At 40.6% G+C, this 20,637-nt stretch overlaps 1 protein-coding gene across 3 annotated transcripts in view; it reads left to right on the top strand.

The window, feature by feature from the left end:
* The first annotated feature begins 470 nt into the window (after window positions 1–470).
* The window catches only part of CUL3 (cullin 3), a 98,967-nt gene continuing 78,800 nt past the window's right edge, over window positions 471–20,637 (top strand). For 2 of the 3 annotated variants that reach the window (XM_073218054.1, XM_073218056.1), the window contains exon 1: window positions 472–989. In XM_073218054.1, the coding sequence (XP_073074155.1) occupies window positions 924–989 (66 nt within the window). In that variant the 5' untranslated portion in view covers window positions 472–923. Of the gene's footprint in view, window positions 990–4,533; window positions 4,615–20,637 lie in introns of all 3 variants that reach the window. The other variant, XM_073218055.1, reaches the window with a different exon arrangement.

Genomic DNA, 20,637 nt, shown 5'->3' on the forward strand with positions numbered 1-20,637 from the left:
GAAAAACATAGGAACCAGTTCTAGTACTTGGCTATTCACCTCTCACCCCACGCTCCTCCCCGCGACTATCATCTTCCCGCCCTAGCCCAGCCCAGCCCAGCCCAGATGAGTCCCAGCCCACTAAGGTCCAATACTGACTCCCCAGAGATCCCCCGCCCACTCCGCCCACGTGTCCAGAACCCCCTCCCGCCTGAACCAATCAGCAACCACCTCCGCCCAGCTGGTCCCCGAAGTTTCCCTTTCAAAAAAACAGCTTATTCCTCCCCCCTTAGCCCCGCCCCTTTTCCACCTCCCGCCCCTCTGGCCCCTCCCACTTCCTCAACTCCCCGTTCCCCTCCTCCCCTCCTGTTGCCCCTGCCGTTCCTCGGCTTCGCCCCGCCCCACCCGGGACAGCGCGCTTCCGTCATCTCGCGAGATCTGAGCTCCCCGCCGCGGCCGCCCGCCCCCCTCCCGTCTTCCCACCCCCCCTCTCCCCAATCTCTCCACTCTCCGGCTTTCCTCCCTCCCTCCTCCCCCCTCCACCCTCTGGGCCGGATCTCGTCTCTCCGAGGCGGAGGAGGAGAAGGAGGAGGAGGAGGAGGAGGAGGAGGAGGACGTTTGGCCTGCGCAGTGAGATGTTTGTCCGTCGCCGCCGCCGCCGCCATCGCGGAGAAGCGCGATAAAGGGAGCCGAGCCGGGAGCGAGGGGGCCCCCGCGGAGCCGCCGCGCCAGCGCAGCACCCCCAGGCGAGCCCGCGCTACCGGGGCCCGAGCCGCAGCTGCCCCCGCCGCGGCCGCCCAGGGGCCGGCCAGCCCCCCCAGCCCTGCCGGGGGCCGCGCCGCCGCCGCCCCCAGCGTCTCCCCTCGCCTGCCCGCCCGCCTTAAATGTGACACCGGCGGCTCGGAGCGCGACCCGAAGCCGCCGCCGGGGAGGGGACGAGCACCATGTCGAATCTGAGCAAAGGCACGGGCAGCCGGAAGGACACCAAGATGCGGATCCGGGCCTTTCCGGTGAGTCTCTCCTCCGCGCTTGGGACGCCGGGGCCCGGGGCCCAGTCGGGAGCGGCACGCGAGGCCCGGGCCAAGCGCCCCCAGCAGGCCTCGGGCCTGGCCTCCCCTCCCCCACGCCGCCGGCCGCGGGGCCGAGAGCCTTCCCGGCAACGGGGAGGCGCGGGACCGCAGCGCGGCCGGCCTTCGGGGCCGTGTCCCGCGCCCCCGCCTCCGAGCTGCGCCTCCAGCCACCCCGCTGGCGTCGGCTGTGCCCGGGGCCCTTTTGCAGGTCCCAGAACCTCCCACGTTGCCAGGGTGTAGGCCCAACCTTTAGCACCGCTCTCCACGCTGGGTTCCTGGGACTCCCGGGCCTGCAGGGATCGGGGTTGCCGAAGTCGTCCTTGTAGGGGCATGTGTGTAACTTCTCACGTGCGGTTTCGCTGTAGTTTAAAAAATAACAGCCTGGAAGATGGCCAGCCAAACCTTTAGTATGATGAAGAGAACTGTCCTTGTCTCTTCCCTCCTTAGGAAGGGCTATACCATCAACCTACCCCCGATGCAGTGACAGTGGTTCCACATAATGCTCAGTAGTAATATAGTAGTAGCATCAGGTTTATTATTTATAGCATCTTTAATCCACGATCTTCCAGAGCACTTTACAAACTCTTGTGCAGGAATTGGTTCCTCACTCATAGGAGGGTCACGGGGAAGCCAGAGAAAACAAATCAGACAATTCGTTCTCTATTTCTCAGCCCAAAAGAATGAACTTAGTGACAGGTTTAGTGACAGGAAACATTCTGTTTAGAAACTTTCTCAGCAGTATGTTCATATGCTTGCTGTGTGTAGTACAGAGGGTATAATTTTGGATGTCATAATCTGATTCGGATAGCCAATGGCAACCAGTTAAAATGTACTGTTGTTAACAAACTGGACATACTTGCTCAAGTTGTACAGTATCAGGTATACGTCAAGATAGACAACTACCAATTGAACAGAAGATTGTAAAACAAAACCAGAGAAAGATCTTGAGTTTCTTAGAATCATAAACACATTGTGTGAGAGGGGAAAAAGGGAGTTTGTACTCAGCTTTTTAAGCATGCTTTTTTTCTAAAGGGTCGTTTGCAGTGGGGAAAGACATTCTGATGTCCTTACTTGAGACACGACCCAGAGAGCTTGAGGACCTCTGAGTTCATAAAAATGTTAAAGAATATACTTGATGCAAAATTTTGAAATTGTAGCAATGTAAATATTAATATCAGTGTGTAGGAACTTCTGGCTTTGTGTAAGTAAAGGTAGGGTGTACTCAGGAGAATTAAGCGTTTTGATACTAATTAAAGGGATTTTAAAATTTTGAAGCTACTTTCTAAATAAATGCGAGAAACTGAAATGAGAAATGCTGACAGAAAAGCAGTATTGAACTTAATAGCATTAGTTTTATACAAGTTTTCTAGGAAAAATTTGCAATTGAAGTCTGAGTTCTACATTAGACTTTTACTAAAATGTAGAAGAGCTCACATTTGACATCAACTTAACTTATGTTAATACTCTGATTAGCCAGTTGAACCTTTATCTGTGTGTGATCAAGTCTCTAATCTCTTCAGAGTTGCCTGTTCCTACCTGTTCCCATTCCTTCCTTCATTCAACAAGTACTGAGTACTGGGTGCTAGGCACCAACTATCCTGGCGGCTTGGGATTTATCAGCATAGCTTGAAAGGCTAAGATCCCTGCTTTCTGAATTTTGTATTGTTGGGAGGACAGGGTGGGAGAGAATTTTATTAATCCTTTATCTGAAGAGAATAATAATATGTGATAGGTTAGACATAGTATGAAAGTGATTTCTTTTTAAGTAGCATTATAGTTGTAATTTGGACCCTTTCTGTCTATAACTTGTCCTCTGTTTTTCTGAAATCCTGTAATTAGATGTTCGTCAGTGACTAGTGTTTGATAGTCAGCAGTTATTATCTGCTAATTTTTGAAAGTGTAAGAATTTTTCATGGTTTAACTGTTTCATCACTCATAAGTAGTTCCTACTAAAAAGAACCATTAATTTTTAAATATATTTTAAAGTCAGTTCTTTGAGCCTTTATTAAGGATAGAGATATGCCTCAGTGGTGTGGTATTTCACTGACTTATCCTTTGGTAAATGTTTGAGAACTTAACAGCTCTTTGAAATCTTCTTTTCTTCCAGGTTAGCAATCTTTTATATAACTATAGTCTGCTTGGATTGCTAGTCAAAAGTAGTAAATTCATAGTATTACGTGAAAAAACACTGCTTATGTGTATACATATGTATATATTTACAACTATTTTATTCTACATTACTATTTGGATATATAGTTACTTTAATTTAAAGGAAACTGTAGTTTAACCAAAGGTCTCAAGTGCTTGTTTCAGATTCTGTTTTGTAAAATTGATACATAAAAGTAGAAAAATGGGTTTTGGAATTTTTTTTTCACTGAAAATAGGTAAATGAACTCACAGGATATTTTGTATATTTGTAAGCCTACTTCCAATACAGTCCTACAGTAAAATCAGGTTCTATTTTTACCATCTTGAATGCATATTTTAAGTGTGCATTCATTGTTGTTCATTCACAAGTCAGTTATGTCATTCCAGTTTATATACAATTGGCATTTTAAGTAGACCTTTTCATAAGATCTAAAGAGAAATTGGTTGTTTTCAAGATGGAAAAACAATAAGGAACTCTCTGTTCCTTATAAATAAGGAACAATTTATAAATCGTTAATGAAGGAAAAGTTTGTCCCAGTTTGTAAGCTTTCCTGCAGTGCACAAAATATATGTCATTTCATATCTTGCTTTTTTTTTGGTACCCACAATAACAGCAAGGGCCACAGAACTTTTTAAAGGAAGGATGCTTCAGGTAAAATTCCTGGAAACGATGGATTTGGACCAAAGAATGCTCCCCCCAAGAAGTTCCCGTTCTTCTTTCCTCGCTGTTTCCATGTGTCTTACTCCTGAGCCTTTGTTCCACTATGTAGGATTAGTTGCTTTCAGATGAATCTTTTGTCTTATCTTTGAAAAGCTATTCCTCACCATCTGTACTTTCCAGAGTTTTGCCCACTTTGGCTTGAGAAACTTGATTGGATTGGAGGAGGTATGTTTGAATGGAAATGCTGGCCTCTCCTCTGATTTGCCTTTCTTGGCTTAGCCTTCGGAGTTTAGGAGACATTATGAAAGTTACTGTCTTTAGAGTGTGATTTGGAAATGGCTTCACTTACTAGTTTATAGAAGCATGCTAAATCCGACAGAATCTCTGGTCGTGATGTCCACTCCATAATTATAGGTGAGCTTCACAGAGCCCTGTGTGGTGTGGATGGTGAATGATGTGGAAGTTACAGGTACATGGAACCCACTAAGCACCTGATGTTCAAAAGAGATGAGTTTTAAGGTTATTTGTGATATACTTAAGAACACAAAGTTCAGTGACAAATGGGGACAGTTAATGTTTTTAATGTTTTTGTTTCTGTTTTTCTGAGCTACTGTAAAATTTGCCAGATTTGGGGGAACAGCTTTTTGATCTTCATAATAGGTTTCTCTTCCTTAGGGAAAGTAATTGTTGCCTACAACTACCTGGACCATGCATACAGGAAAGCTGAATATTAGTCTGGCAAATCATGCAGGGCAGGTAATTAACTGTTAAGTTTGTTTTTTATTCCCTATTTCTTACAGAGAAATTATGGAGTAAGGTTTAGTAGATGAATTAAAGTGTTGCTTATACTTGGACTGATTTTTATTCTGTTGAATAGTTGTGGGATTGCCAGTTGTGTTGTAGCTATTAGTACCTCCCTGGTTTTTAGAAGGTGAAAAATAGAATCATAAATTAGTTTCATAAATGCGTTCATTTTGCATTATCTTCCTAGATAGCAGTTCTGGGGAGCCTGGAAAATTATTAGTACCAATATTGAATTTGTAACAATTTTAGTAGTATAGAACACAATATGAGAATTTGTTCTTTTATATAATACATTAGTCATGTGGTCGATTCATTTAAACAAAATAGAGAAATCTTCATTTGTATGTTATTCATTAAATGTAGCTAAGTAATAATAGCATTTCTCTTGTTCAGGAAGGTTATACAGTTGAGACGAGGAACAGTAATAGGCCTTCCCTCTGTATCATAAACAGGGAGAACTTAGGGATAAGTTTTTACTGTTACTTTCATTCAAGATTATTTGGATGTTCTTTAGTGGTATTGTTAGATTTTCATACAAGTTACTGGACAATTGTTTTAAATGCAACTTTTAAAGTAATTGTACTTACAAAGTCAGCACAAAAGTTAAAGGTGTTACTAGTAAAAAAACCAATGAGACGAAATATAAATTACAGTTAGTGTCTGTTATTGTGAAAACTATTCAATCATAGTCTGTCAAAGCAAAAATTCATTCTAGGGCTTTTCTAAAGATGCATATTCATGATAGAAAACCTAATAAATAAATAAATTTATAAATGAGATAGAAATCACCTGTAACCCTACCACTTGGGAATAATATTAACTTGATGTATTTGCTTTTAATGTTTCATACTCAGATGAACACAGTAAAATTGACATACTATATGATTTTGCCTATTGCCTTTTAAAAAACAGTACATGTATTTCCATATTAAATATGTCAAAAACATAATTTTTATGTGTAATGCCCTCAGTTTGCTTAACTATGTCCCTTACATAGGTATTTTGATTGATGCCAGTGAATCCATATTTCCTCTTATAAGTAATGCAACTGACTGGGCACATAAATATTTAAACACATCATGATTATGGAATTACTGGGCTAAACATAATTGATACATATTATCAAATTGAACTCTGGAAAGGTAGGAATAAAAATAGCTAACACTTACTAAATGCTTATTGTGTGCTACACGCTGCTCTCTGTGCTTTGCATGTGTAAACTCTTTAATTTGTACAACTGTAGAATACTATAATCAACTGTTTTACAAATGAGGCCTTGAGAAGGGAAGTAATTTGCTTAAGGTCACTGTACTTGTAAATGGCAGAACTAGGATCCTAGTGCAGGCAGTATGGCTCTAAAGTGAATGCTCATAAGAATTAATTATACCTCTCAAGGTTTTATCAGCTAAATTTCTACTGTGTAGCAGTGTGTTTACCAACATATCTTTAATTTCATAGGTGAAAAAGGAGTACTTTATTGTTTTGATTTGCATTTTTTTGACTATTTGTAAGAAAAAAACTGGATATGGCTAGTCTGTAGGGAATTTCATTTAGTTTTACATTAGAATATTCAGTATATGTGTTAGAAAGAGAGTGACTAAAAAGTAGCGAGATTACAAGCATAATAGTTAACACTGTGGGCTCTGAACTGCCAAGGTTTGAACATCAGCTCCACCTCTAGCTATGTTATTTTTAACAGGTTATTTAACCTCTTTTAGCCTGGGTTTTCTTTTTTGTAAAGTGAGCATACTAATCAGAGCAACCCTGCAGGGTTATTGAAAGATAAAAAGTTAAACGCATTAGAACAGTACCTAGCACATAGAGTGGCTATTATTATATCAACATTTAGCCATGATTGTGCCACAATTTAAATAATAAAATTGAATGTTATTTTTTGCAGGTAGTTTACATTATAATACTAGACAGTTACTTTCTGTTGTTTTGTAATACAGTTTTTAGAAATTAGATTTTGAAAAACCTGCAGGGGTTGAAGCATTCTAAACATCAGTCTGAAAGGATGTAGGTCTGGTACCACTGGAGCACTTCAGAAGAATGTTACCAGCATTTCAGGGGTAGATTCGAAACAGAAGTTTCAGTAATGACTTTCACATGATCATTGAAGTAAGTATGTAACCTCTGTAGGTTATTTTATTGAAGAAATAAACACTCGGAGATTCAAGATCTTGGCATGAGAGGTGAGACAGAGAACTCCTCCTAAAACCACATATAATGCAAAAATTAGTTTAATACAGCTAATCCTAAAAGAGCAACAGGAAAGAAGGCTGCACCAGACTGCATACACCTGGAGTACAGAGCAGACCTCATGAAACAGAGTAACGTACAAAGCCTTGATCCTGCGGCACCCAAGCCCTTCGCTATCCCCAGCTCTCCGGCGGGAGGAAGAGAAACAGAGTGGGGAGGGGGTGGAAGCCTAGGACTACTGAACACCAAGCCCTGGATATCTGCTTTGGGAGCACAAACCTACATTGCATTGTGCTCTGGTAAGTCGTGTTGGAAAGCTAAGACAGGCGAAATACTTGGAGAGACTGAGATTGCAGCCATTTGTGGAGGACAGGGATCCACATTCGGCTGCTCTGGGACAAAGGAAAGGTGGGCGGTTTGAGAAGCTTCCTTGCAGCTGGAGGGCTGCTGAAGGGGCGGGGTTTGCACAGAGCTTGCTGCGCGGGAGAAGGGATAGGTGGACAGTGTTGTCGAGCGTGCTCTGCCCAGCAGGTTGGGAACTTTTGAGTAAGTTCAGGTGCTCCATCCCTCTGGCTGGATCCTCAGCTCCAACGCCCCCCCTACTGTGATATGCAGCCTGCTGTGCATTCCTCCTGGCTTGCCAGCACCAGCTCGCAAACCAGCAGTCCCTGCCCTGGTGTCAGGCCAGCCAAAGGGAGGCCCAGCCTGCAACAGCTACAGACACAAAGCACAGAGGCTTACACCTGTGTGCTTGGCCGACTAGTTCTGACAGTGGAGATAGGCACTATAGCCAGGAAGCAGGAAACAGCTCTTTCCACCCCTGAGCACCAGCGACATGACCCTGCGACCCCTGACATGACTCGAGAGACTAGAGCTTCTGGCACTAGAGGGTGCCACATACAAATATGAAACGTCCAAGGAACCTGGTTCAAACAAAAATCTCACAAACACCACAAAGAGGGCCAAATGAAACTGAACTCACCAATCTTCCTGAGAGTTCAAAATAAAAATCACAAACATGCTAATGGAGGTACAGAAAAATATTCAAGAACAAAGGGATGAATTTAGGATAGAAATTGAATCATTAAATTCCATATCTGAAATGCAACATATAATGAAGGGATTTAAAAAGCAGCTTCTATGTAGTAGAAGAGATGCTAAATAGAATAGAAATTAGAGAAGAGGAATACAAAGAAGCTGAGGCACAGAGAGAAAAAAGGATCTCTAAGAATGAAAGAATGTTGAGAGAACTGTGTGACCAATCCAAATAGAACAATATTCTCATTATAGGGTTACCAAAAGAAGAAGAGAGAGGAAAAGGGATAGAAAGTGTCTTTGAGGAAGTAATTGCTGAAAACTTTCCCAATCTGGGGAAGGAGATAGTCTCTCAGGCCATGGAGGTTCACAGATCTCCCAACACAAGGGACCCAAGGAGGACAACACCAAGACATATAATAATTAAAATGGCAAAGATCAAGGATAAGGACACTATTAAAAGCAGCCAGAGAGAGAAATAAGATCACATACAAAGGAAAATCCATCAGACTTCTCAACAGAAACCTTAGAGGCCAGAAACGAGTGGCATGATATATTTAATGCATTGAAGCAGAAGGGCCTCGAACCGAGAATACTCTATCCGGCAAGATTATCATTTCCATTTGATGAAGGGATTAAACCATTTTCAGATAGCAAAAGCTGAGATAATTTATCTCCCACAAACCACCTCTGCAGTATAATTTGGAGGGACTGCTATAGATGGAAGTATTCCTAAGGCTAAATAGCGATCACAAGGGGAAATAGAACCACAGCAAAGAAAGTAGAAAAATGAAGTACTAAACAGATGCAAAATCAAATTAACTACCCCCAAAGTTGGTCAAGGGATAGATAGTACAGAATATGATACCTAATACATAAAAAATGGAGGAGGAAGAAAAAGGAAGAGAATAAAAAAGAACCTTGAGGTTGTGTTTGTAATACCATACTGAGTTAAATTAGTCTGTTAGATAGTAAGGGAATTACCTTTAAACCTTTGGTAACCACATATCTAAAGCCTGCAATGGCAATAACTACATATCTATCGATAATCACCCTAAATGTAAATGGTCTGAATGCATCAATCAAAAGACATAGAGTCACTGACTGGATAAAAAAACAAGACCTGTCTATATGCTGCTTACAGGAGACTCACTTCAAACCCAGTGACATACACAGACTGAAAGTAAAGGGATGAAAAAAGATATTTCATGCAAATAATAGGGAGAAAAATGAAGGAGTTGCAGTACTTGTATCAGACAAAATAGTCTTTAAAACAAAGAAAGTAACGAGACAAAGAAGGACATTACATAATGATAAAGGGGTCAGTCCAACAAGAGGATATAACATAATCATCTATGCACCCAAAACAGGATCACCTACTTATGTGAAACAATACTAACAGAATTAAAGGGGGAAATAGAATGCAATGCATTCATTTTAGGAGACTTCAACACACCACTCACTCCAAAGGACAGATCAACCAGACAGAAAATAAGTAAGGAGACAGAGGCACTGAACAACATATTAGAACAGATGGACCTAACTAACAGACATCTACAGAACACACCATCCAAAAGCAGCAGGATACACATTCTTTTTTCTTTTTTTTATTAAGGCATTATTGATATATGCTATTATGAAGGTTTCACATGAAAAAACGTCATTCACCCATGTTATTGTGTCCCTCCCAATACCCCATTGCAGTCACTGCCAATCAGTGTAGTAAGATGCCACAGAGTCACTATTTGCCTTCTCTGTGCTACAATGTCTTCCCCATGATCCCACACACACACCATGTGTGCTGATCATAATGATCCTGAATCGCCTTCACCTTCCCTTCCCACGTGCCCTACCCCTACCCCTCCCCTTTGGTAACTGCTAGTCCCTTCTTGGAGTCTGTGAGTCTGTTGCTGTTTTGTTCCTTCAATTTTGCTTCGTTGTTATACTCTACAGGTGAGGGAAATCATTTGGTACTGGTCTTTCTCTGCCTGGCTTATTTCACTGAGCATAATATCCTCCAACTCCATCCATATTGTTGCAAATGGTAGGATTTGTTTCTTATGGCTGAATAGTATTCCATTGTGTATATGTACCACATCTTTATCCATTCATCTACTGATGGACATTTAGGTTGCTTCTGTATCTTAACTATTGTAAATAGTGCTGCAATAAACATAGGAGTGCATATGTCTTTTTGAAACTGAGAAATTATATTCTTTGGGTAAAGTCCTAGGACTGGAATTCCCAGTCAAATGGTATTTCTATTTTTAGTTTTTTGAGAAACCTTCATATTGCTTTCCACAATGGTTGAACTAGCTTACATTCCCACCAGCAATGAGGAGGGTTCACCTTTCTCCACATCCTCGCCAGCATTTGTTGTTCTTAGTCTTTTTAATCCTGGCCATCCTAACTGTTGTACGGTGATATCTTGTGGTTTTAATTTGCATTTCCCTGCTAATTAGGGATGTGGAACATCTTTTCATGTGCCTCTTGGGCATCAGATTTTCTTCTTTGGAGAAGTGTCTGTTCATATCCTCCTCCCATTTTATAATCAGGTTATTTGCTTTTTGGGTGTTGAGTTCTTTATATATTTTGGACGTTAACCCCTTGTCAGATATGTTGTTTACACATATATTCTCGCATAGTATAGGATGCTTTTTTGTTCTGTTAATGGTGTCGTTTGCTGTACAGAAGCTTTTAAATTTGATATAGTCCTAGTGTTCATTTTTGCTTTTGTTTCCCTTCCTTGAGGAGATGCATTCAGAAAAAAGTTGCTCATGTTTATATTCAGGAGGTTTTTACCTGTGTTATCTTCTAGGAGATTTATGGTTTCATGACTTAAATTCAGGTCTTTGATCCATTTCAAGTTTACTTTTGTGTATGGGGATAGACAATAATCCAGTTTCATTCTCTTGCATGTAGCTGTCCAGTTTTGCAAACACCAGTTGTTGAAGAGGCTGTCATTTCCCCGTTGTATGTCTATGGCTCCTTTATTTTACATTAATTGACCATATATGCTTCGGTTTATATCAGGGCTCTCTAGTCTGTTCCATTGGGTCTGTTCTTCGGCCAGTTCCAAATTGTCTTGATTACTGTGGCTTTGTAGTAGAGCTTGAAGTCGAGGAGCATAATCCCCCCAGCTTTATTCTTCCTTCTCAGAATTGCTTTGGCTATTCGGGGTCTTTTGTGGTTCCATACACATTTTAGAACTATTCGTTTGTTGAAGAATGCTATTGGTATTTTGATAGGGATTGCATTGAATGTGTAGATTGCTTTAGGGAGGATGGCCATTTTGACAATATTAATTCTTCCTATCCATGAGCACAGGCTGTGTTTCCATTTATTGGTATCTTTAATTTCTCTCATGAGTGTCTTATAGTTTTCAGAGTATAGGTCTTTCACTTCCTTGGTGAGGTTTATTCCTAGGTATTTTATTCTTTTTGATGCAATCTTTGTGAATGGAATTGTTTTCCTGATTGCCCTTTCTGCTAGTTCATTGTTAGTGTATAGGAATGCCACAGGTTTCTGTGAATTAATTTTGTATCCTGCATCTTTGCTGAATTCAGATATTAGATCTAGTAGTTTTGGAGTGGATTCTCTAGGGTTTTTTATGTACAGTATTATGTCATCTGCACACAGGGACAGTTTAACTTCTTCCTTGCCAATCTGGATGCCTTTTATTTCTTTGTGTTGTCTGATTGCTGTGGTGAGGACCTCCAGAACTATGTTGAATAAAAGTGGGGAGAGTGGGCATCCTTGTCTCGTTCCGGATCTTAGAGGAAAAGCTTTCAGCTTCCCGCTGTTAAGTATAATGTTGGCTTTGGGTTTATCATATCTGGCCTTTATTATGTTGAGGTACTTGCCCTCTATACCTATTTTGTTGAGAGTTTTTATCATAAGTGGATTTTGAATTTTGTCAAATGCTTTTTTGGCATCTATGGAGATGATCATGTGGTTTTTGTCCCTTTTGTTGATGTGTGGTTGATGATGTTAGTGGATTTTCTAATACTGTACCGTCCTTGCATCCCTGGAATAAATCCTACTTGATCATGATGGATGATTTTTTTGATGTATTTTTTAATTTGGTTTGCTAATATTTTGTTGAGTATTTTTGCATCAATGTTCATCAGGGATGTTTTTCTGTAATTTCCTTCTTTGTGGTGTCTTTGCCTGGTTTTGGTATTTGGGTGATGATGGCAGTTTGGAAGTATTCCCTCCTTTTCTACTTTTTGGAAAACTTTAAGGAGGATGGGCATTAGGTCTTCACTAAATGTTTCATAAAATGCGGTGGTGAAGCCATCTGTTCCAGGAGTTTCATTCTTAGGTAGGTTTTTGATTACTAGTTCAATTTCGTTGCTGGTAATTGGTCTGTTCAGATTTTCTGTTTCTTCCTTGGTCATCCTTGGAGGGTTATATTTTTTTAGAAAGTTGTCCATTTTTTCTAGGTTTTCCAGTTTGTTAGCATATAATTTTTCATAGTATTCTCTAACAATTCTTTGTATTTCTGTGGTGTCCATGATTTTTCCTTTTTCATTTCTGATTCTATTTGTGGGTGTAGGCTCTCTTTTTTCTTGATAAGTCTAGCTAGGGGTTTATCTATTTTGTTAATTTTCTTGAAGAACCAGCTCTTGCTTTCATTGATTCTTTCTATTGTTTTATTCCTCTCAATTTTATTTATTTCTGCTCTAATCTTTATTATGTCCCTCCTTCTGACTTTGGGCCTCATTTGTTGTTCTTTTTCTTGTTTCATTAATTGTGAGTTAAACTGTTTATATGGGATTGTTCTTCTTTCTTGAGGTAGGCCTGTATTGCAATATACTTTCCTCTTAGCACAGCCTTCGCCGTGTCCCATAGATTTTGTGGTGTTGAATTATTGTTGTCATTTGTCTCCATATATTGCTTGATCTGTTTTTATTTGGTCATTGATCCATTGGTTATTTAGGAGCATGTTGTGAACCCTCCATGTGTTTGTGGGATTTTTCATTTTCTTTGTGTACTTTATTTCTAGTTTCATACCTTTGTGATCTGAGAAACTGGTTGGTACAATTTCAGTCTTCTTGAGTTTGCTGAGGCTCTTTTTGTGGCCTAGTATATGATCTGTTCTTGAAAATGTCCTTCTTTGTCTCTTCTTACTTTCTGTGTTTTGAAGTCTATTTTGTCTGATACAAGTACTGTAACTCCTGCTTTTATCTCTCTGTTGGTTGCATGAAATATCTGTTTCCATCCCTTCACTTCTAGTCTGTGCATGTCTTTGGGTTTGAAGTGAGTCTCTTGTAGGCATCGTATAGATGGGTCTTGTTTTGTTGTCCATTCAGTGACTCTGGGTCTTTTGAGTGGTGCATTCAGTCCATTTATATTTAGGGTGATTATCGATAGGCATGTACTTATTGCCATTGCAAGCTTTAGATTCGTGGTTACCAAAGGTTCATGGTAATTTCCTTACTATCTGATAGTCTAACTTAACTCACTTAATATGCTGTTACAAACACAATCTAAAGGTTCTTTTCATTTTCTCCTCCTTTTTCTTCCTCCTCCATGCTTTATATATTAGGTATTATATTCTGTCTATATTCTTTGTCTGTCCCTTGATTGACTTTGGGGATAGTTCATTTAATTTTGCTTTTGCTTAGTAATTAGCTGCTCTACTTTCTTTACTGTGGTTTTATTACCTCTGATGACAGCTATTAAACCTTAGGAACACTTCCATGTATATCAGTGCCTCCAAAATAGACTGTAGACATGGTTTGTGGGAGGTAAATTCTCTCAACTTTTGCTTATCTGGAAATTGTTTAATCCCTCCAAATTTAAATGATAATCTTGCTGGGTAAAGTAATCTTGGTTCCAGGCCCTACAGCTTCATTGCATTAAATACATCATGACACTCCCTTTTGGCCTGTAAGCTTTCTGCTGAGAAGTCTGATGTTAGCCTGATGGGCTTTCCTTTGTATGTGATCTTATTTCTCTCTCTGGCTGCTTTTAATAGTCTGTCCTTATCCTTGATCTTTGCCATTTTAATTATTATACGTCTTGGTGTTGTCTTCCTTGGGTCCCTTGTGTTGGGAGATCTATGGATCTCCATGGCCTGAGAGACTATCTCCTTCCCTAGATTGGGGAAGTTTTCAGCAACTACCTCCTCAAAGATACTTTCTATCCCTTTCTGTCTCTCTTCTCCTGGTATCCCTATAATGCGAATATTGTTCCTTTTGGATTGGTCACACAGTCCTCTCAATAGTCTTTCATTCTTAGAGATCCATTTTTCTCTCTGGCCTCAGCTTCTTTGTATTCCTCTTCTTTGGTTTCCATTTCATTTATTGTCTCCTCCACCATATCCAACCTCCTTTTTTTTTTTTTTTTTTTTTGGTATCATTAATCTACAATTACATGAAGAACATTATGTTTACTAGGCTCCCTCCTTCACCAAGTCCCCCCTACCTCCCTACCTACCCCTTCACAGTCACTGTCCATCAGCATAATAAGATGCTTTAAAATCACTACTTGTCTTCTCTGTGTTGCACAGTCCTTCCCGTGCCCCCCCCCCACACTATACATGCTAATCGTAATGCCCCCTTTCTTTTTCCCCACCCTTGTGCCTCCCTTCCTACCCATCCTCCCCAGTCCCTTTCCCTTTGGTAACTATTCGTCCATTCTTGGGTTCTGTGATTCTGCTGCTGTTTGGTTCCTTCAGTTTTCCTTTGTTCTTATACTCCACATATGAGTGAAATCATTTGGTACTTGTCTTTCTCCGCCTGGCTTATTTCACTGAGCATAATACCATCTAGCTCCATCCATGTTGTTGCAAATGGTAGGATCTGTTTTTTTCCTTATGGCTGAGTAATATTCCATTGTGTATATGTACTACATCTTCTTTATCCATTCATCTACTGATGGACATTTAGGTTGCTTCCGTATCTTGGCTATTGTAAATAGTGCAGCGATAAACATAGGGGTGCATCTGTCTTTTTCAAACTGGGCTGCTGCATTCTTAGGGTAAATTCCTAGAAGTGGAATTCCTGGGTCATATGGTATTTATATTTTGAGCATTCTGAGGAACCTCCATACTGCTTTCCACAATGGTTGAACTAATTTACATTCCCACCAGCAGTGTAGGAGGGTTCCCCTTTCTCCACAACCTTGCCAACATTTGTTGTTGTTTGTCTTTTCGATGATGGTGATCCTTACTGGTATGAGGTGATATTTCATTGTGGTTTTAATTTGCATTTCTCTGATGATGCGATGTGGAGCATCTTTTCATGTGTCTCTTGGCCATCCAAATTTCTTCTTTAGAGAACTGTCTATTCAGCTCCTCTGCCCATTTTTTAATTGGATTATTTGCTTTTTGTTTGTTGAGGCATGTGAACTCTTTATATATTTTGGATGTCAACCCTTTATCGGATCTGTCATTTATGAATATATTCTCTCATACTGTAGGATACCTTTTTGTTCTGTTGATGGTGTCCTTTGCTTTTCAGCTTGATATAGTCCCACTTGTTCATTTTGCTTTTGTTTTCCTTGCCTGGGGAGATATGTTCATGAAGAAGTCACTCATGTTTATGTCCATGAGATTTTTGCCTATGTTTTTTTCTAAGAGTTTTATGGTTTCATGATTTACATTCAGGTCTTTGGTCCATTTCGAATTTACTTTTGTATATGGGGTTAGACAGTGATCCAGTTTCATTCTCTTACATGTAGCTGTCCAGTTTTGCCAGCACCATCTATTGAAGAGACTGTCATTTCCCCATTGTATGTCCATGGCTCCTTTATCATATATTAATTGGCCATATATATTTGGGTTCTTGATTGGAATCTCTATTCTGTTCCACTGGTCTGTGGCTCTGTTCTTGTGCCAATACCAAATTGTCTTGATTACTGTGGCTTTGTAGTAGAGCTTGAAGTTGGGGAGCGAGACCCCCCCCCACTTTATTCTTCCTTCTTAGGATTGCTTTGACTATTTGGGGTCTTTGGTGGTTCCATATAAATTTTTGAACTATTTGTTCCAGTTCATTGAAGAGTGCTGTTGGTAATTTGATAGGGATTGCCTCGAATCTGTATATTGCTTTGGGCAGGATGGCCATTTTGACGATATTAATTTTTCCTAGCCAGGAGCTTGGGGTGAGTTTCCATTTGTTAGTGTCATCTTTAATTTCTCTTCAGAGTGTCTTATAGTTTTCAGGGTATAGGTCTTTCACTTCCTTGGTTAGGTTTATTCCTAGATATTTTATTCTTTTTGATGCAGTTGTGAATAGAATTGTTTTCCTGATTTCTCTTTCTATTAAGTTCTTTGTTAGTGTATAGGAAAGCCACAGATTTCTGTGTGTTAATTTTGTATCCTGCAACTTTGCTGAATTCCGATATTAGTTCTCGTAGTTTTGGAGTGGAGTCTTTAGGGTTTTTTATGTACAATATCATGTCATCTGCAGATAGTGACAGTTTGACATCTTCTTTACCAATCTGGATTCCTTGTATTTCTTTGTTTGGTCTAATTGCCATGGCTAGGACCTCCAGTACTATGTTGAATAGCAGTGGGGAAAGTGGGCATCCCTGTCTTGTTCCCAATCTTAAAGGAAAAGCTTTCAGCCTCTCGCTGTTCAGTATGATGTTAGCTGTGGGTTTATCATATATGACCTTTATTATGTTGAGGTACTTGCCCTCTATGCCCAATTTGTTGAGAGTTTTTATCATGAATGGATGTTGAATTTTGTCAAATGCTTTTTCACCATCTATGGAGATGATCATGTGGTTTTTGTCCTTTTTGTTAATGTGGTGGATGATGTTGATGGATTTTCGAATGTTGTGCCATCCTTGCATCCCTGGGATGAATCCCACTTTGTCATGGCGTATGATCCTTTTGATGTATTTTTGAATTCGGTTTACTAATATTCTGTTGAGTATTTTTGCATCTATGTTCTTCAGGGATATTGGTCTGTAGTTTTCTTTTTTGGTGGGGTCTTTGCCTGGTTTTGGTATTAGGGTGATATTGGCTTCATAGAATGAGTTTGGGAGTATTCCCTCCTCTTCTATTTTTTGGAAAACTTTAAGGAGAATGGGTATTATGTCTTCTCTGTATGTCTGATAAAATTCCGAGGTGAATCCATCTGGCCTGGGGGTTTTGTTCTTGGGTAGTTTTTTTGATTACCGCTTCAATTTCATTGCTGGTAATTGGTCTCTTTAGATTTTCTGTTTCTTTCTGGGTCAGTCTTGGAAGGTTGTATTTTTCTAGGAAGTTGTCCATTTCTCCTAGGTTTTCCAGCTTGTTAGCATATAGGTTTTCATAGTATTCTCTAATAATCCTTTGTATTTCTGTAGGGTCTGTTGTGATTTTTCCTTTCTTGTTTCTGATTCTGTTGATGTATGTTGACTCTCTTTTTCTCTTAATAAGTCTGGCTAGAGACTTATCTATTTTGTTTATTTTCTCGAAGAACCAGCTCTTGGTTTCATTGATTTTTTTTCTATTGTTTTATTCCTCTCAATTTTATTTATTTCCTCTCTGATCTTTATTATGTCCCTCTGTCTGCTGACCTTAGGCCTCATTTGTTCTTCTTTTTCCAATTTCAATAATTGTGACATTAGACTATTCATTTGAGATTGTTCTTCCTTCTTTAAATATGCCTGGATTGCTGTATACTTTCCTCTTAAGACTGCTTTCACTACGTCCCACAGAAGTTGGGGCTTTGTGTTGCTGTTGTCATTTGTTTCCATATATTGCTGGATCTCCATTTTAATTTGGTCGTTGATCCATTGATTATTTAGGAGCATGTTGTTAAGCCTCCATGTGTTTGTGAGCCTTTTTGCTTTCTTTGTACAGTTTATTTCTAGTTTTATACCTTTGTGGTCTGAAAATTTGGTTGGTAGGATTTCAATCTTTTGGAATTTACTGAGTCTCTTTTTGTGGCCTAGTATGTGGTCTATTCTGGAGAATGTTCCATGTGCACTTGAGAAGAATGTGTATCCTGTTGCTTTGGGATGTAGAGTTCTATAGATGTCTATTAGGTCCATGTGTTCTAGTGTGTTGTTCAGTGCTTCTGTGTCCTTACTTATTTTCTGTCTGGTAGGAGTGAGTGTTGTGTTAAAGTGCCCCAAAATGAATGTATTGAATTCTGTTTCCTCCTTTAATTCTGTTAGTATTTGTTTCACATATGTTGGTGCTCCTGTATTGGGTGCATATATGTTTATAATGGTTATGTCCTCTTGTTGGACTGAGCCATTTATCATTATGTAGTGTCCTTCTTTTATCTCTTGTTACTTTCTTTGTTTTGACGTCTGTTTTGTCTGATACTAGTACTGCAACACCTGCTTTTTTCTCCCTGTTGTTTGCATGAAATATCTTTTTCCATCCCTTGACTTTTAATCTGTGCATCTCTTTGGGTTTGAGGTGAGTCCTTTGTAAGCAGCATATAGATGGGTCTTGCTTTTTTATCCATTCTGTTACTCTGTGTCTTTTAATTGGTGCAGTCAGTCCATTTAGGGTGATTATTGAAAGGTATGTACTCACTGCCATTGCAGGCTTTAGATTCATGGTTACCAAAGGTTCAAGGTTAGCTTCTTTACTACCTTACTGTCTAACTTAACTCGCTTATTGAGCTATTATAAACACAGTCTGATGATTATTTCTCTCCCTTCTTATTCCTCCTCCTCCATTCTTCATATGTTGGGTGTTTTGTTCTGTGCTCTTTCTAGGAGTGCTCCCATCTAGAGCAGTCCCTCTACAATACCCTGTGGAGGTGGTTTGTGGGAGGCAAATACCCTCAACTTTTGCTTGTCTGGGAATTGTTTAATCCCTCCATATTTAAATGATAATCATGCTGGATACAGTATCCTTGGTTCAAGGCCCTTGTGTTTCATTGTATTAAATATATCATGCCATTGTCTTCTGGCCTGTAAGGTTTCTGTTGAGAAGTCTGATGATAGCCTGATGGGTTTTCCTTTGTAGGTGACCTTTTTCCTCTCTAGCTGCCTTTAAAACTCTGTCCTTGTCCTTGATCTTTGCCATTTTAATTATTATGTGTCTTGGTGTTGTTCTCTTTGGGTCCCTTCTTTTGGGATTTCTGTGTGCTTCCATAGTCTAAGCAACTATTTCCTCCCCCAGTTTGGGGACGTTCTCAGCAATTATTTCTTCAAAGACACTTTCTATCCCCTTTTCTCTCTCTTCTTCTTCTGCTACCCCTATAATGTGGATATTGTTCCTTTTGGTTTGGTCACACAGTTCTCTTAATATTGTTTCATTCCTGGAGATCCTTTTATCTCTCTCTGAGTCAGCTTCTATGCGTTCCTGTTCTCTAGTTTCTATTCCATCAATGGCCTCTTGAATCTTATCCATTCTGCTTATAAACCCTTCCAGAGATTGTTTCACTTCTGTAATCTCTCTCTTGACTTCATCCCTTAGCTCTTGTATATTTCTCTGCAGCTATGTCAGCATGTTTATGATGTTTATTTTGAATTCTTTTTCAGGGAGACTGGTTAGGTCTATCTCCTTCTCAGGGGTTTTGATTTTGGTCTGTATCAAATTCTTTTGCCTTTTCATGGCGATAGAGATAGTTTGTGGAGCTGGCGCAAGTGATGGCTGGGAGAATGTCCCTTGTTGCTTTATAGCCTTCCTCTCCTGGGAGAACAGCGACCTCTAGCGGCTTGTGCTGGGCAGCTGTGCACAGACGGGGCTTCTGATTCTTGCCAGGCCGCCATGGAGTTTAGCTCCGCAGTTGCTTTGGGCATGGCCTGCCTCGGGCTGCTGCTCTGATATGGCTGTGCCGCGTTGGAGGGGAAATGGCTGGGAGGCTGTTTGTCTCTGTGAGGGGTCTCCGAGCTGCCCTGCTGTCCAGGGGGTTAGAGAGTTCCCCGGGATTCTCAGCTGCTGGGCTAAGTGTCCTGGGACACTTCCATCCAGCTGTGGGGTCCCTGTCCCTTTAAGACTTTCAAAAAGCACTCGCTTTTCTTTGTCCCCAGGGCGCCAGCTGCAGGGACCTGCTCATGGGTCTTACTGTCCTGTTTCCCTAGTTTCCAGCACCCCACGCATGCACTGTGTCTGCGCTCTGGTGTGGATTGCTAGGCTGGGTGTTTAGCAGTCCTGGGCTCCCTCTCCCTCCCCGCTCCGACTCTTCTTCTCCCACCGGGAAGCTGGGGTTAGGGGCGCTCAGGTCCCTCCGGGCCGCGGCTTGTACCTTACCCCCTTTGCAAGGTGCTGGGTTCTCGTAGGTGTGGATGTAGTCTGGCTGTTGTCCTGTGTCTTCTGGTCTCTCCTTTAGGAAGAGTTGTATTTGTTGTATTTTCAAAAATATATGTGGTTTTGGGAGGAGATATCCGCTGCTCTACTCATGCCGCCATCTCGCCCTCCAACCTGCTTTTAATACCCTCAGTTGTGCTCTTCAGTGATTGGATCTCTGACCCGAATTCATTCCTGAGTTCTTGGATATCTTTCCGTACCTACATTGGCATGTTGATGATTTTTATTTTGAACTCCCTTTCAGGAAGAGTCCTAAGGTCCATGTCATTTAAATATTTCTCTGGAGTTATATTAATTTTACTCTTGACCAGGTTCCTTTGGCATTTCATATTTGTATATGGCGCCCTCTAGTGTCCAGAAGCTCTATTCTGGAGCTGCTCAGCCCCTGAAGCAATGTTGGGGGTCACAAGGGAGCAGTACTGGTGCCTGGGGGGAGGAAAGAGCTGTTTCCTGCTTGCCAGCTGCTATGCCTGTCTCCACTGCCTGAACCAATGGGGCAAGCACACAGGTATAAGCTTTTGTCC

Source organism: Manis javanica, chromosome 12, assembly GCF_040802235.1.
Source record: "Manis javanica isolate MJ-LG chromosome 12, MJ_LKY, whole genome shotgun sequence".
NCBI lineage: Eukaryota > Metazoa > Chordata > Mammalia > Pholidota > Manidae > Manis > Manis javanica.